At 34.3% G+C, this 16,060-nt stretch overlaps 1 protein-coding gene across 4 annotated transcripts in view; it reads left to right on the forward strand.

Annotated features, from left to right (window-relative positions):
- SCN7A (sodium voltage-gated channel alpha subunit 7) overlaps positions 1-16,060 on the forward strand; it is an 80,137-nt gene that overhangs the window by 37,453 nt on the left and 26,624 nt on the right. For all 4 annotated transcript variants that reach the window (XM_058714995.1, XM_058715008.1, XM_058715001.1 and 1 more), the window contains exons 10-14: positions 1,085-1,291; positions 8,202-8,304; positions 8,979-9,217; positions 10,523-10,696; positions 12,407-12,763. In XM_058714995.1, coding sequence (XP_058570978.1) covers positions 1,085-1,291; positions 8,202-8,304; positions 8,979-9,217; positions 10,523-10,696; positions 12,407-12,763 — 1,080 coding nt within the window. The remainder of the gene's footprint in view (positions 1-1,084; positions 1,292-8,201; positions 8,305-8,978; positions 9,218-10,522; positions 10,697-12,406; positions 12,764-16,060) is intronic.

The raw sequence follows: 16,060 nt of genomic DNA on the forward strand, positions 1-16,060 counted from the left end.
ATATCTATTACTGACTCCTGAATGTAAATGATAGCTAGTTCAGTGAGAAAAATATTTAACAAAATCCTAAATAGGTGACTCACTGGGGAAAAAGGTTTATTAAAAAAAAACTTTTAAAGATAAATGTACTATAGATTAATACAGAATTCTCCTTGATTGAATGTTGGAACATATTAATCTGTAAACATTTTTAACTCTGTCATAACAACATAATATTTTCTGTAAATAATACTTATCTATTGATTCAAGTGGATGCTTAAAAATTAAGACTATTTTCATCTGGGTTTTTTCTTTTTTTTAGATTTTGTTTATATACTTTTACTCAATGATGATAAATCAGTAGCCTGTATTGCTTATATAGGGGACTGTATAAATCACTTACAATTTCTAAATTTTTAAATTTTTCATCTATCTTATGTAATATTATGAAATAAAAGCTAGTCAGTGCTCACTTTTGAAATCTAAAATCTTGGTTTTCCTATCCATAAGTGACTTCAAATAAGTGAATTATATGATTTCCCCATGTGATTTGTGTAAATGTTCTTCACCAAAGTTTTTCTAACAGATAGAGAAATATTCCTGTTCCCCACCTATTTGAATAGACCTAAGTTTGTACCTTGTTATGATGTTTCCATAATGTTATGATCAGAAGAAATTAATCTCTAAACATTCATTCTCTGACTATATTCAGCTCCATATATTTAATGATTCTACTGTAAAGGAAATAGTCTTTCAAATTCAGGCTTTCCAGCTTTCTTTATTGAGAGATGACAATTTTTTCCTTTCAATATCTTTTCTCTGTTAGTGAAGATCTAAACACCGGATGCTCACCCTAACTTAATTAAATTACTAAATTCTCTCTTTGGGTTTTTTACCATGTATTCTGTACCTTACATATATATCTAAAGATAAAGAGCTTTTCTCTTATTTCTCCAGGTAAAGCCAGTAAAACTGTCTTGTGATTACATCCCACTCACAACTAAATTATTTTCATAACAAAATTTCATTTTCCATTTTAAAATAGGAGATTATAGGAAGACAAATAACAGTTTTCTCTTTTTTCTTGTTTTCCAACTGTCCTTAGATCCTGTATGCTTCTGGGAAGGTCTACATGATATTTTTTGTTGTGATAAGCTTTTGGTTTGCTTTTTACATAGCAAGTTTATTCTTGGGCATACTTGCTATGTCCTATGAAGAAGAAAAGCAGAAAGCTGCTGAAAAAGCTGAGAAGACTGAGCCACAATTTCAGCAGACTTTAAAAGAACTTCAAGAAGGAGACAAGGCAGCCGAGGTATAAATTTCTCATACTGCTTCATAGAATCACAGAGTTTGAGTTATCTTCTCGAGATCTTGGAGTATATTGCTTTCTACTAGGTGCTCACTGTCTGTGCATTGTATGTGATAAAAAGATCAAAAATAATCTTCATAAGTGGGCTCTCACTTTTGCTACATAACATTATTTCCTGAGTGTATTGTGGACAGAGTGACCAACATCTATAAATATTTCTATAAGACCGAAATTTTTTTGTTCCAGAATGTGTATAACTGCTACTGAAAAGTATGGATATATCATTTTTCAAACTTGACTTCTCTTAATGCAGGTTTAGGTTATTGATTTAAGCTTGCTCAGACAACACATCAGAATTAACTGGAAAATTTCAGTGCTGAACTCAATAGCAATAATGCCTTCCATAATTTAGAAATCATAAAGTACTAAAAGCATGGACTAAAAGTACAGTCTTGAAGTTGTAGAAAGAGAAAAACATGCACTTGACTGGCTTTCTAGCTCTTTCAAGAGGAAATGCACTATGCATCTTGATATATGGAGTTATTTTCTCCATGGAATAATTAAATCCATGATTAGTAAAACTTAATAAGGTTTTACTCCAATTTTCAATTATTTTAGTGTTGTGTTTAAGTATATTTCAGGTCTTTAGCCTCATAGCAAAAGATTCAATCTATGAATCTGAAAGTATTGACAGAAGTAGCACTAAAGGAAGTTATATAAATTATCCCTAAAAGCTAAATCGTGCCGTAAATGTACCAGAAGGAACAGGACCCAGGAAAGCAACCAGAAGTACCTCTCTTATATTCAGTAGGACCTGGCAATTTCACACCTCTTTCTCAGTTGGAGAGGGTTAGGTTTAGCCCAGTGTCCTAACACCCATATCAGAGCTGTTGAGGTGTATGGTGGGCAGGATCCAGGGGTCTGGGGTAGGGTACAATCCATGCCTCTTCCAGGTGTTGACCCCTTCCCCTGTGTTGTGCAGAACCCTCTTGCCTGGGAGCTTGGTCTTTGGAGGGTGCTGGACCCAAACTGGTCACAGTAACGTTGAGTGCTCCTTGACCAGAATGGCTTGTTATAAGGCCTCACTTGGGGGAGGACAGCCATGCCCTGCCTCCTTTTCCATTCGTTTAGATTTGTTACTATTTTGCACTCTTAACACCTGCTAGCAAATATTGTCTACACTGGAAAAAGAACCTCGATGGTAAAAGGACAGATTGAGGGAGCAGACAAAAGATAGAAAGGACTTATACTGAGACTCTATCATACAAAGAAGATAAAAAGAGGTGGGGAAAAGCAAAGAGCCAAGATACATTCTGGCACTAAGTGGAGTGTGCAGTAAGGCTGGGTAAGAGGTTCGTTAATACCAAAGGTAACTTCTGGGTCAAAAGGGTAAAATGTTAACTTCCCTACATATGTAACTCTTTATTTCCTCATCATCAATGAAGAAGCTCTAGAAAAGTCTTTCTACTAAAAATATGGAATCTGAATAACATAATGTAGGATCATACCAAATTAAAAGTTATTGATAAATACTATATTTGCATGGTACATAACATGCATACCATTGAAACAAGAAGCAATTATAAACAGTATGAAGAAAACATGTATAAAGAGAGGCTATTGAGTGTAGCCATTATATCACCCATGAGGAAGCCAGAGAAAAATTACAAAAGATTTTTGTCTTCAGAAATGAGTGTGGGGTCCTTCTGATTGAATGATGATGGTCTGAATGATATGTTGAATGTAGAATTTGTTTCAAAGTGATATTTCAAATGTCAAGGGCTACCCACAAATGTATTCAAGAGCACAATATTCTCTTATCCCAAGATGAGATGCCCTATTAACTCTGGAATAACTTGAATTATTTCCCAGTTTCTTAATATCTCCATTCATTTGGCTGTTTTGGATCAAATAAAGCCTTTCTGGTTTTAATTAAAAGCTTTCAATTGTAAAGGATATCTTTTCCTGGAAGAGTGCTAGAACATTTTGTTATGAAAAACTTTTTTGGGAAGTAAGAGCAAAGGTCATTTTCACAAGATGTACTTTCTTTTTTTTGTGTGTGTGTATACACAAGAAAATACTAGAAAGAGAAGAATTTAAAATGGAACATATTGAAGACACATTAGGTGACTGATATGATTTAGGACTAATCAGACTCTAATTCCAATGTTGGGATTACTGAGAGATTACCTAAATGCTTCATATTCTCACATTATGGGAAAGCAGTAGATCATCTTAGCTAAGAGCACAGTTTTTCAGTCAAATAGATATAGATTTCAGTCTATTTTAGCCACCTAATAGATGTATGATGTTTGCCAAGTCTCTTAACCTTTCTGAACTTCTTTATCTGTAAGATGTTTATAATTTCAGTATCTGTCTCATAGGTTATTGTGAGATTCAAATGAAATAAATTTTTGTAAAACACTTGGCATGGCTTAGAATATACTAAGTAATTGGGGGAAAAATACAAGAAGACAAACACAAGAAGGTACAGCAGAATAGAATACTCCACCGTAGAATACTCCACCAACATAAAATTCTTAAGTCTTTGACTATACCCCCTTTTAGGGATAATTAAAATAATAATGATGATGATGGTGATAATAATAATAGTATATAATGTTGTGGAGTGTCAACTGTGTTCCACACATGTGATAAGCATTTTCATGAATCCTCAAATGTGATCTTTATTGAGGAGTTCCAGTTATAAAATTTGACCTGTGTTTATTTGTACCTGATTTCTCCAAACTTGACTTCTTTCTTCACCACTTTATTTTTCTGGGGGCTCAATGCTGAAACTATATTATTCCAACAATTACCCAGTTTGCAGCTGAAACTTTCTTAAGAATTGACAGTCACTGGCAATCTCTTCTCCAGAAGAGAATCAGATATATACAACTGTAGGGATATAAATATTTTCAAATATATTTGCCCATCTAAAATGGCATCCTTATAACTCTTCTAATTAAATAAAACATTATTGACAATCTACTATATGCTAAGCATTGTACTAAACATTGGATATTTTAAAATGTTAATAAATACAAATATAGTGTCTATTTTCATGAAGCTAATGGTCTAATGGGGAGATAAACTGTAAAATTATCCTAAACACAAAATTGTACCTCTAGCACCACTAGACATTATGTGTTTCCTGATGTTATGAAACAGGAGACATAAAACACCACATAAAATATATTATTGCCATAACCTGAGCTAAGTCTAGAAGCCTCTAGATCTAACCATCTTCTTCTAGAGACTAGAGGAGAGAGAAGAACACATTAAATTACACTGAAAGGACACAATCTGCCAAATCAAGAATGTGGAAATTCTATAGTTATAAGTGATCCATTATTGTCAACAAATAAATCAGATTAGAAAAAATAAAGGCATGAGATAATCAATAAACCTGTGAACTAAATACAGTATGTAAATCTTTTTGTATTTTGATTGGAACAAATCAAGTACAATAGAATGTTTCTGAGCAATGAAAGAAAATTGAGCATGGTCTGGGTATTGGATAATATTAAGGGAATTACTAATTTTCTGATTGCGATCCTAATATTACAATTATGTTTTTTAAAAAGATTATTCTGAGAATTATATGATGTCTGACATATTTTTCCTGAAATATTTTAAATAAAGCAGGGTAAGTAATACATGAGAAGTGAGGAATATAATGATATTAATTGTTAAGCCTGGATATTGGGTACCTGGCGATTCACTACCTGGTATTATTCACTACTAAAAAATTAAATAAAAATAAATTAAACTGTGGAGAGTGCTTTAAAAGTGAGAAATGTGATGCTTTGAGAGCCTATAATAAAGGATTTCCCTGGTAAGAAAATGTTTCTTTTTTTTTTTTTAATGTTTATTTATGTTGAGAGAGAGAGAGAGAGAGAGAGAGACCACGAGCTGGGGAGGGGCAGAGAGAGGGGGAAACACAGAATCCGAAGCAGGCTCCAGGCTCTGAGCTGTCAGCACAGAGCCCAAAGTGGGACTTGAACCCACGAACCTTGAGATCATGACCTGAGCTGAAGTTGGATGCTTAATGGACTGAGCCACCCAGGCACCCCGAGGAAAGGTTTCTAATGGGAAACCAACATTTGAACTGAGATCTGAAGAATGAGTCCATGCTACATGGGGGAGGGAACAGACTAAGTCAAGATGAAAAAGGTCAGTGTGGCTACAGTAGAGAGAGCAAGCATGATCCCAAGATGAATACTGCAGCTATTCATTGCTAAATGCTAGAAATATGACTGGATTCTTCCTTATTCATACCTACTCTCCAGAGGAAATTTAAACCAGCTGTGACAAGAAGAATTCTAGCCCCTTTTTGCAGTCTAATTTTAACTTTGGATCTGCCTTTATTAGCTCTTAAACTTCCAAAAAGGAGATTACTGAGTCATGATCTTCTCACTTTGCATTATAAAATGGCCATATCCTTAGTTGTTGGCATTCATTTAATATTTTTTAAGAAGTTCCATTGAACTAAATTACTAGACTGGTATGGTTTATTTGTTTTATATTCTAAAATATATCCACAGTTAGGGGTGCCTGGGTTGTTCATTTGGTTGAGCGTCTGACTCTTCATTTTGGCTCAGGTCATGATCTCACGGTTTCGTGAGTTTGAGCCCCGTGTCTGGCTCTGTCAGCAGCATGGAGTCTACTTGGAATTCTGTCTCTCCCTCTCTTTCTTTGCCCCTCCCCTGCATGTGCTCTCTCTGTCTCTCCCAAAATAAAGAAATAAACTTAAAACAATTTTTTAAAATTTTAAATATATCCACAGTCCAAGCCAAATAAGTAGAAAATTTAACATTGACTATATCACAATAACATTATTACTGTACTCACTCTATCCACCCCACACAGATAATTATCTTTACTGAATTACTTCTTGGGGTGATTCCATCAGACATTGTCATTATCAGAAACATCTTTATGAGAAGCAATTCCTCTATATTAATAACTGTGGAAGGTATTATTCACTATATTACAAAATATCATCTTTATGAAGATATACCTGGGAGATCCCTCTTAGACCATAATAACAGAACAATTATGCCTCTACTGTTTTTTTGACTCATGAATATTTGAAATTGCCTATGTTACAACTTATATTTTATAGAATCCTGTAAGTGGGTCAAAAAATACTTTCTGGAGTAAGTATAGTTTAAGTAAATAAATTAACATCACATTCTGGGCCTTTAGCTTACTTTTTTCACCTTTTTTTTTTTTTTTTTAATTTATTTTTGGGACAGAGAGAGACAGAGCATGAACGGGGGAGGGGCAGAGAGAGAGGGAGACACAGAATCGGAAACAGGCTCCAGGCTCCGAGCCATCAGCCCAGAGCCTGACGCGGGGCTCAAACTCACGGACCGCGAGATCGTGACCTGGCTGAAGTCAGACGCTTAACCGACTGCGCCACCCAGGCGCCCCTAGCTTACTTTTTTCAATTAAAACAAATAGTGAGGGCAACACGGATCTGTAGACCCGCAGAATCTGTCATTTTCCTGATGGAATCAGTATGAAGTCGAGTTGGTTTTCACCTCCTCTGACTCTAGTATTTATGAAATTAGAGGGATCTTGACTGATACTGAATGAGATGAATATGATGATTCCCTTGATATCTGTGATGCCGATTCATATAGACCACAGCAGAACTTGAACACTGTTTCCTGCAGTGTTAGTAACAGCTGCAGCCCCATGCCAGTTACCTCTGTGCCAGAGCGGGCTTGCCTGTTCAAATTTATTTACTATGTATTTCACCTATTTAGCCGCACCTATTCACCAAGTTAACAAACATACAATATTATCATTCTTATGTTGCTAAATGTAAAAACTGTTGGGAACTCTGTAGTGTGATATTACCTACCTATTGTCAGTTTCTTAGAGTTTAAATTAAATATAAATTTTATACACGGTCATTAGAAACATCTGGGGTTCTATTTGTGATAACTATGAACTTGTAACATCTACATCAAGCCCTAGGAGTGTATTTCCTTTTTTTCAGTTTTTTTTTTTTAAATTCTAATGTTTATTTATTTTTGAGAGAGAGACAGAGAGAGAAAGAGAGAGAGCGCATGCATTAGCAAGTGCAAGTGGGGGAGGGGCAGAGAGAGAGGGAGACAATTCAAAGCTGTCTCCAGGCTCTGAGCTGTCAGCACAGAGCCCAGGGCAGGTCTTAAACTCACAAGCTGTGAGTTCATGATCTGAACCGAAGCTGGATGCTTTACTGACTGAACCTCTCAGCCCCACCCCACCCCCACCCCCGCCCCTGCCCAGGAGTGTATTTCCAATGCAAGGCTTCTTTTGAACGCTGCGTAACCACATCAGCAAAACAGAGTATCTTAAAGCCATTACTCAAGAGACATGAGAGACAGAAAGAAGTGATTCCTTTATGGAATCATCATGTATGATCTGGCCAAAACAACTATTTTACATGCTACTACTCAAGATTATTTCATTATCACAAAACCAAATAATTTTGATTTTATCAAGAGAGTTTATAAAGTTTTAAAATAGCCTTAAAGAAAAATTTAAGGTGTTAGAGAAATACTGTCTCAGCATGTTTGCCAACCAGATATTTTGCAATAACCCTATAAAGTACATGCTTAATGGTTTGTCAAATATGGGTAATACAAGTAATATAATCTGATTTCCTCCTTTTATAGTTGACTTTATAGTATAAAATGATTTTGTTGAGTTGCAAGTTATACACATTTGTTATCCAAACAATCCTAAGCCAGTTTAATACTGCCTATAGTGTGAAGAGTAGCAAATAATGGAACCCAAAAAGATTTCTGGAGGTAAGAATCAATGTTTTAAAGAAGGTTATAAACCTTCTTATAGTTATAGCCTTGTATCTACAACAGGGAGAAGCCAGCATTAGACTCATCTAATTTCTTTTTAGACCAAGACCACACAAATAGAAATGAAGAAAAGATCACCAACTTCTATGATCACTTCTTTTAATATGTTGGATGATTCTACTGCTACTGTGAGACATGAAGAAGGTAAAGTAAAAAATACTTAGTTACTCTGAAAGGTATATTCATAAGATTCACTTTAAGTAAATCTTTCAATTTCTTCAGAATTTTAGGATAAGAAAAAGTTAAGGAATCACATAAGAATATTAAAGTGAGCAATTCCATAAGCATGGTATTTTAAACATTGGAACAGGTCACCAAAGAGTAGTAAGGAATTTTCTTTAACATTGAAAACAAAGTGGAAGTATTAACTTACAACTACAGATAGAAGTTGGATTATATAACAATAATATATTAAGATCCTTTTTTGCATTGTCTCTGCTTTTTTAATACATAAGCAGTAACTCATTATCATGGACAATATTAAAAGGCATTATTTTATAAAGCATTATAAATCTAGAAATCATAAATCATAATACTCTCAACTGTATTCCATGTTTTTTTTCTTGAGAGAAACTCCTAGGTTTTGCTTCTAATACACAGTGTGTCTCGTTTTCATTTGTCTAACTCAGCAAGCATTAACAAAATAGTGGCAATTGACTTTGCTCTGATTTATATTAGTACAAAATATTTCTATTTGCTAATTCCAAATCAAAGGTCTAATTTTAAACATCTCTTTGCATACGAAAGTCAAAATATTTTATTAGCCAGAACTAAAACAACAATTTGCTAAAGTTTAACTTTTTTATTCTTTATTTCAGAACTTAAAAAATCCAGGAAGAGACGCCCATTCTGTTTGTATAGATTTGCTAAAACTTTATTGATCTGGAATTGTTCTCCCTGTTGGTTAAAATTGAAAGAGTTTATCCACATGATTATAATGGACCCATTTACTGATCTTGTCCTTACCATATGCATAATTCTAAATGTGTGTTTTTTGGCCTTGGAATGTTATCCAATGAGTGAAGAAACCACCAGTGTTCTCAGCATTGGAAACCTGGTAATGCTCTTGTATATTATTTTCATTTGCAGTTTCAACTTTTCTTTAGTCATCATAATCCTCATTATTTTATTTTGTAACTCCAATATATTGCAAATGAATTATATGCATACTAGATGAAGTATGACCTTCATCCACAACCCACCACCTCTAGTCCTGATTTGTAAGTGTTATTATCATTGAAAGGTTTATAGCTAAGGTTTAAAATTCTGCTATTTAAGTTTGAGATTCTAGTCAGTTACTTGGCAGTCAGGTTAAATGGAAATTATTTATTTCCTCTCCCATCCCAAATATATCCTCCCTTGGTACCATAGCTCCACAGCTCGGAGCAGGACAAAGGTGCAATAACAAATACAGATTCCTCACTGACAACTAAATTCTGAATCCTGACTACAACTGTACCTGCCTTGTCTGCTTTAGCTACCTGCCTTTGCCTCAGATGGGAACTTATTCTTTTGGTAAGGTAATGTTGAGAGTCACTTGTCCTTTTTTTCCCCCCATACAATGCATAAAGCAAAACAGATTTCTGTGAGTTTAAAAACAAGTCACATTCAAGGAAATATGTAGCGTTTAATTTTCTTTTCTTTTATGGTTGTTGTTTGTTGCTTAGTACTAGTATAAATGGCCAAACTGCTACCCACTTTTAATTATACATTTACTTGGTACCAACACTATAGGAATTTAGTTATTTCTGCTAGTATAGTTTTCAAGAGACAGTTTTCAGAGGTTTACTATTTTTTTTTTCGCATAGACACTTTTACGGTTCAAAAAGTTAAATATCTTAATATGTACTCTATATCCCAAAAGAAACTGTTCAAAATAAAAATATTTTCATCTTTAAATATTCTCTTTTGTCTTTCAGGATAGCTTTTATTAAATGATTGAAGATTTTGTAGGCAATGTTTGACATTAGACTGTTAAGTGAAATGTTGGAGTCTATCCTTATTTTTTTTTTAAGTTTATTTATTTGGGAAAGAGAGAGAGCCCAAGCAGGGGAGGGGCAGAGAAAGAGAGAGAGAGAATCTCAAGCAGGCTCTGCGCTGTCAATGCAAAGCCCAATGTGGAGCTTGCTCCCGTGAACCATGAGATCATGACCTGAGCCAAAACCGGGAGTGAGATGCTTAACTGACACAGCCACCCAGGTGCCCCAGAGTCTGTCTTTAAAATACAGACTCCAATACTAATCAGATCTTGATAGAAGAACTGTGAAGACTGTGGCAGTGGAAACTTATAGTTTCTGTATATGTGGGTTCTGATGGTGTTATTGGAATCATATCCTCATCCATGTGTTTTGTTTTTGTTTAGATTTTTATTGGAATTTTCACAGCAGAAATGATTTTGAAAATAATTGCAATGCATCCATATGGGTATTTTCAAGTAGGTTGGAACATTTTTGATAGCCTGATTGTGTTCCATGGTTTAGCAGAACTTTATCTAGCCAATGTTTCTGGAATGGCTTTTTTAAAAATATTCAGAGTGGTAAGTAGAATCCAATATCTAAATTTTATTTTATGAAAATTTCTCTCAGTCTCCTCAGACACAACATGGGAAGAATAGTAATACCTATCCTATGGGGACATTTGTAGTAATAAATGAATTGATTCATATATAAAGAGCTTAGGAAGTGCCCCAGGAAGAGTAAGAAGTTTCCAATGCTGTTATTTCACCGAAGCATCAAAGTAAGTAAGCTGTTTGGTAGCAAATTTGAGGTATAGTTTTAGGAATCAGGGCCAGGGTTACTGGTCAGTTGTGAGGAGCAGGATAATGTGGAGTCCCAGGAGATGAATGCCAATGTATGACTAAGGAACTGCAATCAGGTGAGTATTTCTAAATGTAGAGTAGAAAACTTTATAAAAGACCAGTCAAGCCAGCAGAATGTTATTACAAAAATTAAGTCAGAATCGGTATATGTATGCCTGTAATGTATGGTGGTAGTAAGAATCAGAAAACTAGGCAAGGAAATAATGTTATTAGAAGAGTATGTATGGAAACGTTAAGTACTTGATAAGTAATATATTGTCACGTTCTAGTAAGAAGTTGAAGAGATGTAGCAGGAATAAAGAACAACTAAATAGACTTGATCTTATCCAAATAATTCTTCAGAACCCTGTCTTAAGTCCTCATCCATAGACTTTTCTAATGAGTAAGAGAAACATATAAAAGATGTAGCTCTCAAATTTATGGATAAAACAAGACTGGGAAATAAAAAATATGATAAAAGATAGTATCAAAGTATCTGAAAGTCTAACATGGGCTGGATATAAATGATTCAGTCTTACATAGATAAATGTGAAGTCCTACTCTTGAGTCCATGAAGTGAACTATGTACTGGAAAAAGTTGGGGAAGGTATAGCATATATAAAAATGATATTTGGGTTTAAATTTTTTTAATGTTTATTTATTTTTGAGAGAAAGAGAGAGTACAAATGGGAGAGAGGCAGAGAGAGAGGGAGACACAGAATCTGAAGCAGGCTCCAGGCTCTGAGCTGTCAGCACAGAGCCTGATGCAGGGCTCAAACCCATGAACCTTGAGATCATGACCTGAGCCAAAGTTGGAGGCTTAACCTACCGAGCCACCCAGGTGCCCCAGTGATATTTGGGTTTTAGATGACTAAGCTCACCGTAATATGGTGGCCAAAACCGTTAAGGTAATCTTGTCCATTTCAATAGAAACAAAAAATCTAGTGAAAAGAAGAGAACTATTCAGACTAAACCTAGAAGGCTGTGTTTGGTTTTTGATATGTTACTTTAAAATAAAATACATAAGAGAAACTTCAGTGGAATTCAATGGGACCTGACAGACTTTTTCAATATCATCTATATATATGTCAGAATGTGGGAGAATTTACAGTGTACTGTGAAAAGCAAAACAAAGAATGGACAGTTATCCTACCAGATATTAAAACATAAAACTAGAGTAATTATAACAGCATAGTATTGAATGGAAATTGGCAGACCAATAGAAGGAGATATGTATTGGTTTAGTGTAAAAAATACAGAATATGTGTCATATATTAAGAATTGTGTAACAATGGCTAGTATTAATAGTGCTCAAAACTGAATATTACATTAAAGACTATATATGTGTATGTGTATGATGCTGATAAAATGTACATCATAATAAATAGTGACCAGGGTTTTCTTTTTGTTTGTTTTTTATTTTTGTTGTTTCTTGCATTACTGTATTAGTTGAGAATTTTCAAGCTGGGAAAATACTGGCCGACATTTAGAATTCTGATGTTGATTCTGAGTAACTCATTGGTGGCCCTGAAAGGCTTGGTGCTGTTGTTGTTCACATTCATGTTCTTTTCTGCTGTGGTTGGCCTGAAGCTGTTCGGTAGGAGTTACAAAGAATGTGTCTGCAACATAGACAAAGACTGTCAACTCCCACACTGGCACATGCATGACTTCTTCCACTCTTTCCTGAATGTGCTCCGAATTCTCTGTGGAGAGTGGATAGAGACTTTATGGGATTGCCTTAAGGTTGCAGGCCAATTCGGTTGCCTTCCTTTTTACATGATGGTCATTTTAATTGGAAACTTATTGGTAAGTAATCCATGCTTTTAAATTTTCCTTGAAAAACTTGTGTAATGTAGTTTAGTATTTTCATGATGTGAATTTATGGGATCCAGTGGTCTATAACTGTGTTGTCCAATATGGTAGCCTCTAGCCACATGTGGCTGTTGATCAGTTGCAATACAATTGGCCCAATTAGAGATGTGCTACAAGGGTAAAATACCTACTGGCTTTGAAGTCTCACCCCCCTAAAATAACGTAAGTTATTTTATTAATAATTTTTATACTGAATGTATTTTAAAATGATAATATTTTTGATATATTTAGTTAAATAAAATGTTAGTAAAATTAGTTTCTGTTTTTGTTTGTGCTTTTGATGTGGCCACTAGAAAGTTGCATATGACATGCATCATATTTCTGTTGGAGAGCACTGGTTTATAGCCTTGCTACTCAAGTAGCATTGGCATCATGTGGGAGATAGTTGGATCCCATCTCAGACCTGTGGGAATCTACAGTTTAACAATATCCCCAGGTGATTTGTATGCACATTAAATTTTAAGAAGCACTTAAATGTAACACTGGTTGTCAAACTAGGTTGCACATTGGAATTACCTGGGGAACTAATAAAAATATAGTAATGTCTTGGATACATTACCAGAGATACCAATTTTATTGGTATGTGGACATAGCCCAGTCATCAGGATCTTTTACAATTTTTCGTTTGATTAAATTATGCAGTAAAGTTTGAAAATTGCTGACCTATAAAACTATGGTGCATTAGTGAAGAGGGATAGCTATCACTTTTAAATTCCCAGTAATTGAAGTGGTGTTACATGAATTGAGTAAGTAGCTTTTACTTCTTCTAAGCAAAGGGAATGGATTATAAAAGAAAATTGTTCTTACAAGGAAAAAAAAAGGACTCAGTATTTGCTTTATTCATAAGTCATAGAAATCAAATACATTTTCCAAAAGACTGAAAAAAATCACTGGTCAGATACCATTTTATCTATCAATAACCTTCCTCACTGCTTCTGTTTCACCTTGGGCATAACCTCTGTCATCCACTTATCACTGCTGGCATTCTGTTTAATTGTTGATGTACTTGTCTACCTTCCTTATTAAACTGTAAGCTCCACAAAGGAAGGATCATGACTTTTCTCTATATCATCAAAGCCTAGAACAGGGTCTAACATGTAAAAATATTTCAATGGTCTCGGCCTTTGCAGCTAATTAGTACACTTTCAACTCTCAGTGATATAACACTATTTTAACTGGCTAAAACAAAAATCAACATATATATCAGCATGCATAACTCAAAATGTCAGAGATAGATTTCACTTCAGTTGTGGTGTGACACATACATTCAAAAAAAAGCTCATTAGAGACAGACTTGTGTGTAACTCAGATCTGTCTTCTATGTGGCCCTTGCTGGTAGTAGCCTCTATTTTATCAAGATGGCTGCTGCAGTCTAAAGCTTCATGTGTTCATATCACATCAAGTCTAAAAGAAGAGAAATTCCTGTTTCTTTTCTAGAAGTCACAGCAAATCTCTCCTATTATCTCATTAGCTCTGAGTCACATGTCCATTTGTGAACCAATCTCTATTGCCCAGAGTGTGAAATATATTTATTATTTATTGTGCAGAGTGTGGAATATATTAACATATATTATGATAAGCTACTCAGAATCCTCTTTTGGAACTGGAGTTGGCATCATTCAAAACACAAATCATACAACTAATAATAAGATAAGGGTGATTTCCCGTGAAATATTAAGTTTCTATTCCCAAAAGGGAATAGGAGAGGCTATGGTTGATGGCTATTGAGATAAACAACACACGCACACACACACACACACACACACACACACACACACACAGAGTTCAAAAGCAAAGAAGGAGAAATGCTGAGGCAATTGTATAATTGCATTTCTGCTTCTTTGTTTTTGAATTCCACTTTGTTTCTTATTTTTCTTACTCCTACTGATCAGAAACTTGATGTCAAAGGGCAGAGGGATTTCAGAATGAAATGGAACAACATGAACCTCCATTTCCAATTGATTGGTCATAATATTGCTTGGTTTGCTGAATCTTTTAAGCTTCATTTGTCTCAACAGTCATCATGTGTGAAGTGCAATGATAACAGCTCTAGACTAAATACAAGGGGAAAAAATGTAAGGAGAGAATCTGTAAGGCTGTAGATCTCCCCCCATACTTTCAACTCATTACATTACAGCATTGTAATTTCACACCAAAACTCAGCATTTGTATAAAAAGAAGGTACTCCCCATTTTAAAAACTTAATTTTGTCTTGTTTGCCTAATAAACATTCCAGTGGTGATTCAGCCTGCAGTGGAAACGTAAAACATGATCATAAACAAAAGCAAGTATTTAGATGGCTTTTAAATAGTTACATGCAATGCTGAGTTATAGAAAAAATAGAGTTCAGATCCAAGCAAACATGGGTTCAAACTCCAGTTTTATTATTTACTAATTAAATGCCTTTGTGTATATGACACTGCCTCTTTAAACCTCGTAATATTTTAATAGAAGAATGAACATAATAATATATGCCATATAGAGTTATTGTAAGTTAAATAAAAACAGCTAGCACTGTATAAATATTTATAAATGTTTGTTTTACTTTCTTTAAGCTCTAGAAAATAGTACCTCCCACATCTTTAAAATTGTGTTAATTAAACATTATTTAGAAGTTTCAGTTAGGCAAACATTCTACATGTTTCATTTGCAATTTAAGTAATTGCCACTAAGTGAACTGTGGGATCTAGCTAAGGTTACGTAAACCAAACAATGAGGGATATAGAAACATAAAAAGAAAAGAAATAGAAAATAGAAAATTCAGTTGCTTTTTAAAAATAAGACATTGATTATAAATATCTGTGTCATTCCATGTATGTTTACATATTCCCCAATTAAATATGTTAAGATACAATTTGAATAGTATCAAAATAGAAACTTCATACATGTTGAATTTCTTAAATTAGTAATCAAATAATTATTCGTACTTGAAAAATTCTTGGAAAATACTTGAAAAATAATTACATAAGTAAATCTTGAATTTCCTTTCTATTCCATATTACTTTATTTTGATGAGTTTTTCAATTCTCACCCAATAGATAAACATCATTGAGGTAAATGAGAGGGCAAATTTCAGGGGAGACATTTGAATGTTTTGTTTTATATACATTATTTCACATTTTATCTTTTAACACAAAAATAAGAAATATGTGTTTTGAATCTCTTTATAAAATACTGTGACTAGAACAAAGTCACACTAAGTTTATATAAAATTTTTCTTTATACCGTAAT

Source organism: Neofelis nebulosa, chromosome 2 (assembly GCF_028018385.1).
Source record: "Neofelis nebulosa isolate mNeoNeb1 chromosome 2, mNeoNeb1.pri, whole genome shotgun sequence".
NCBI classification, from domain to species: domain Eukaryota; kingdom Metazoa; phylum Chordata; class Mammalia; order Carnivora; family Felidae; genus Neofelis; species Neofelis nebulosa.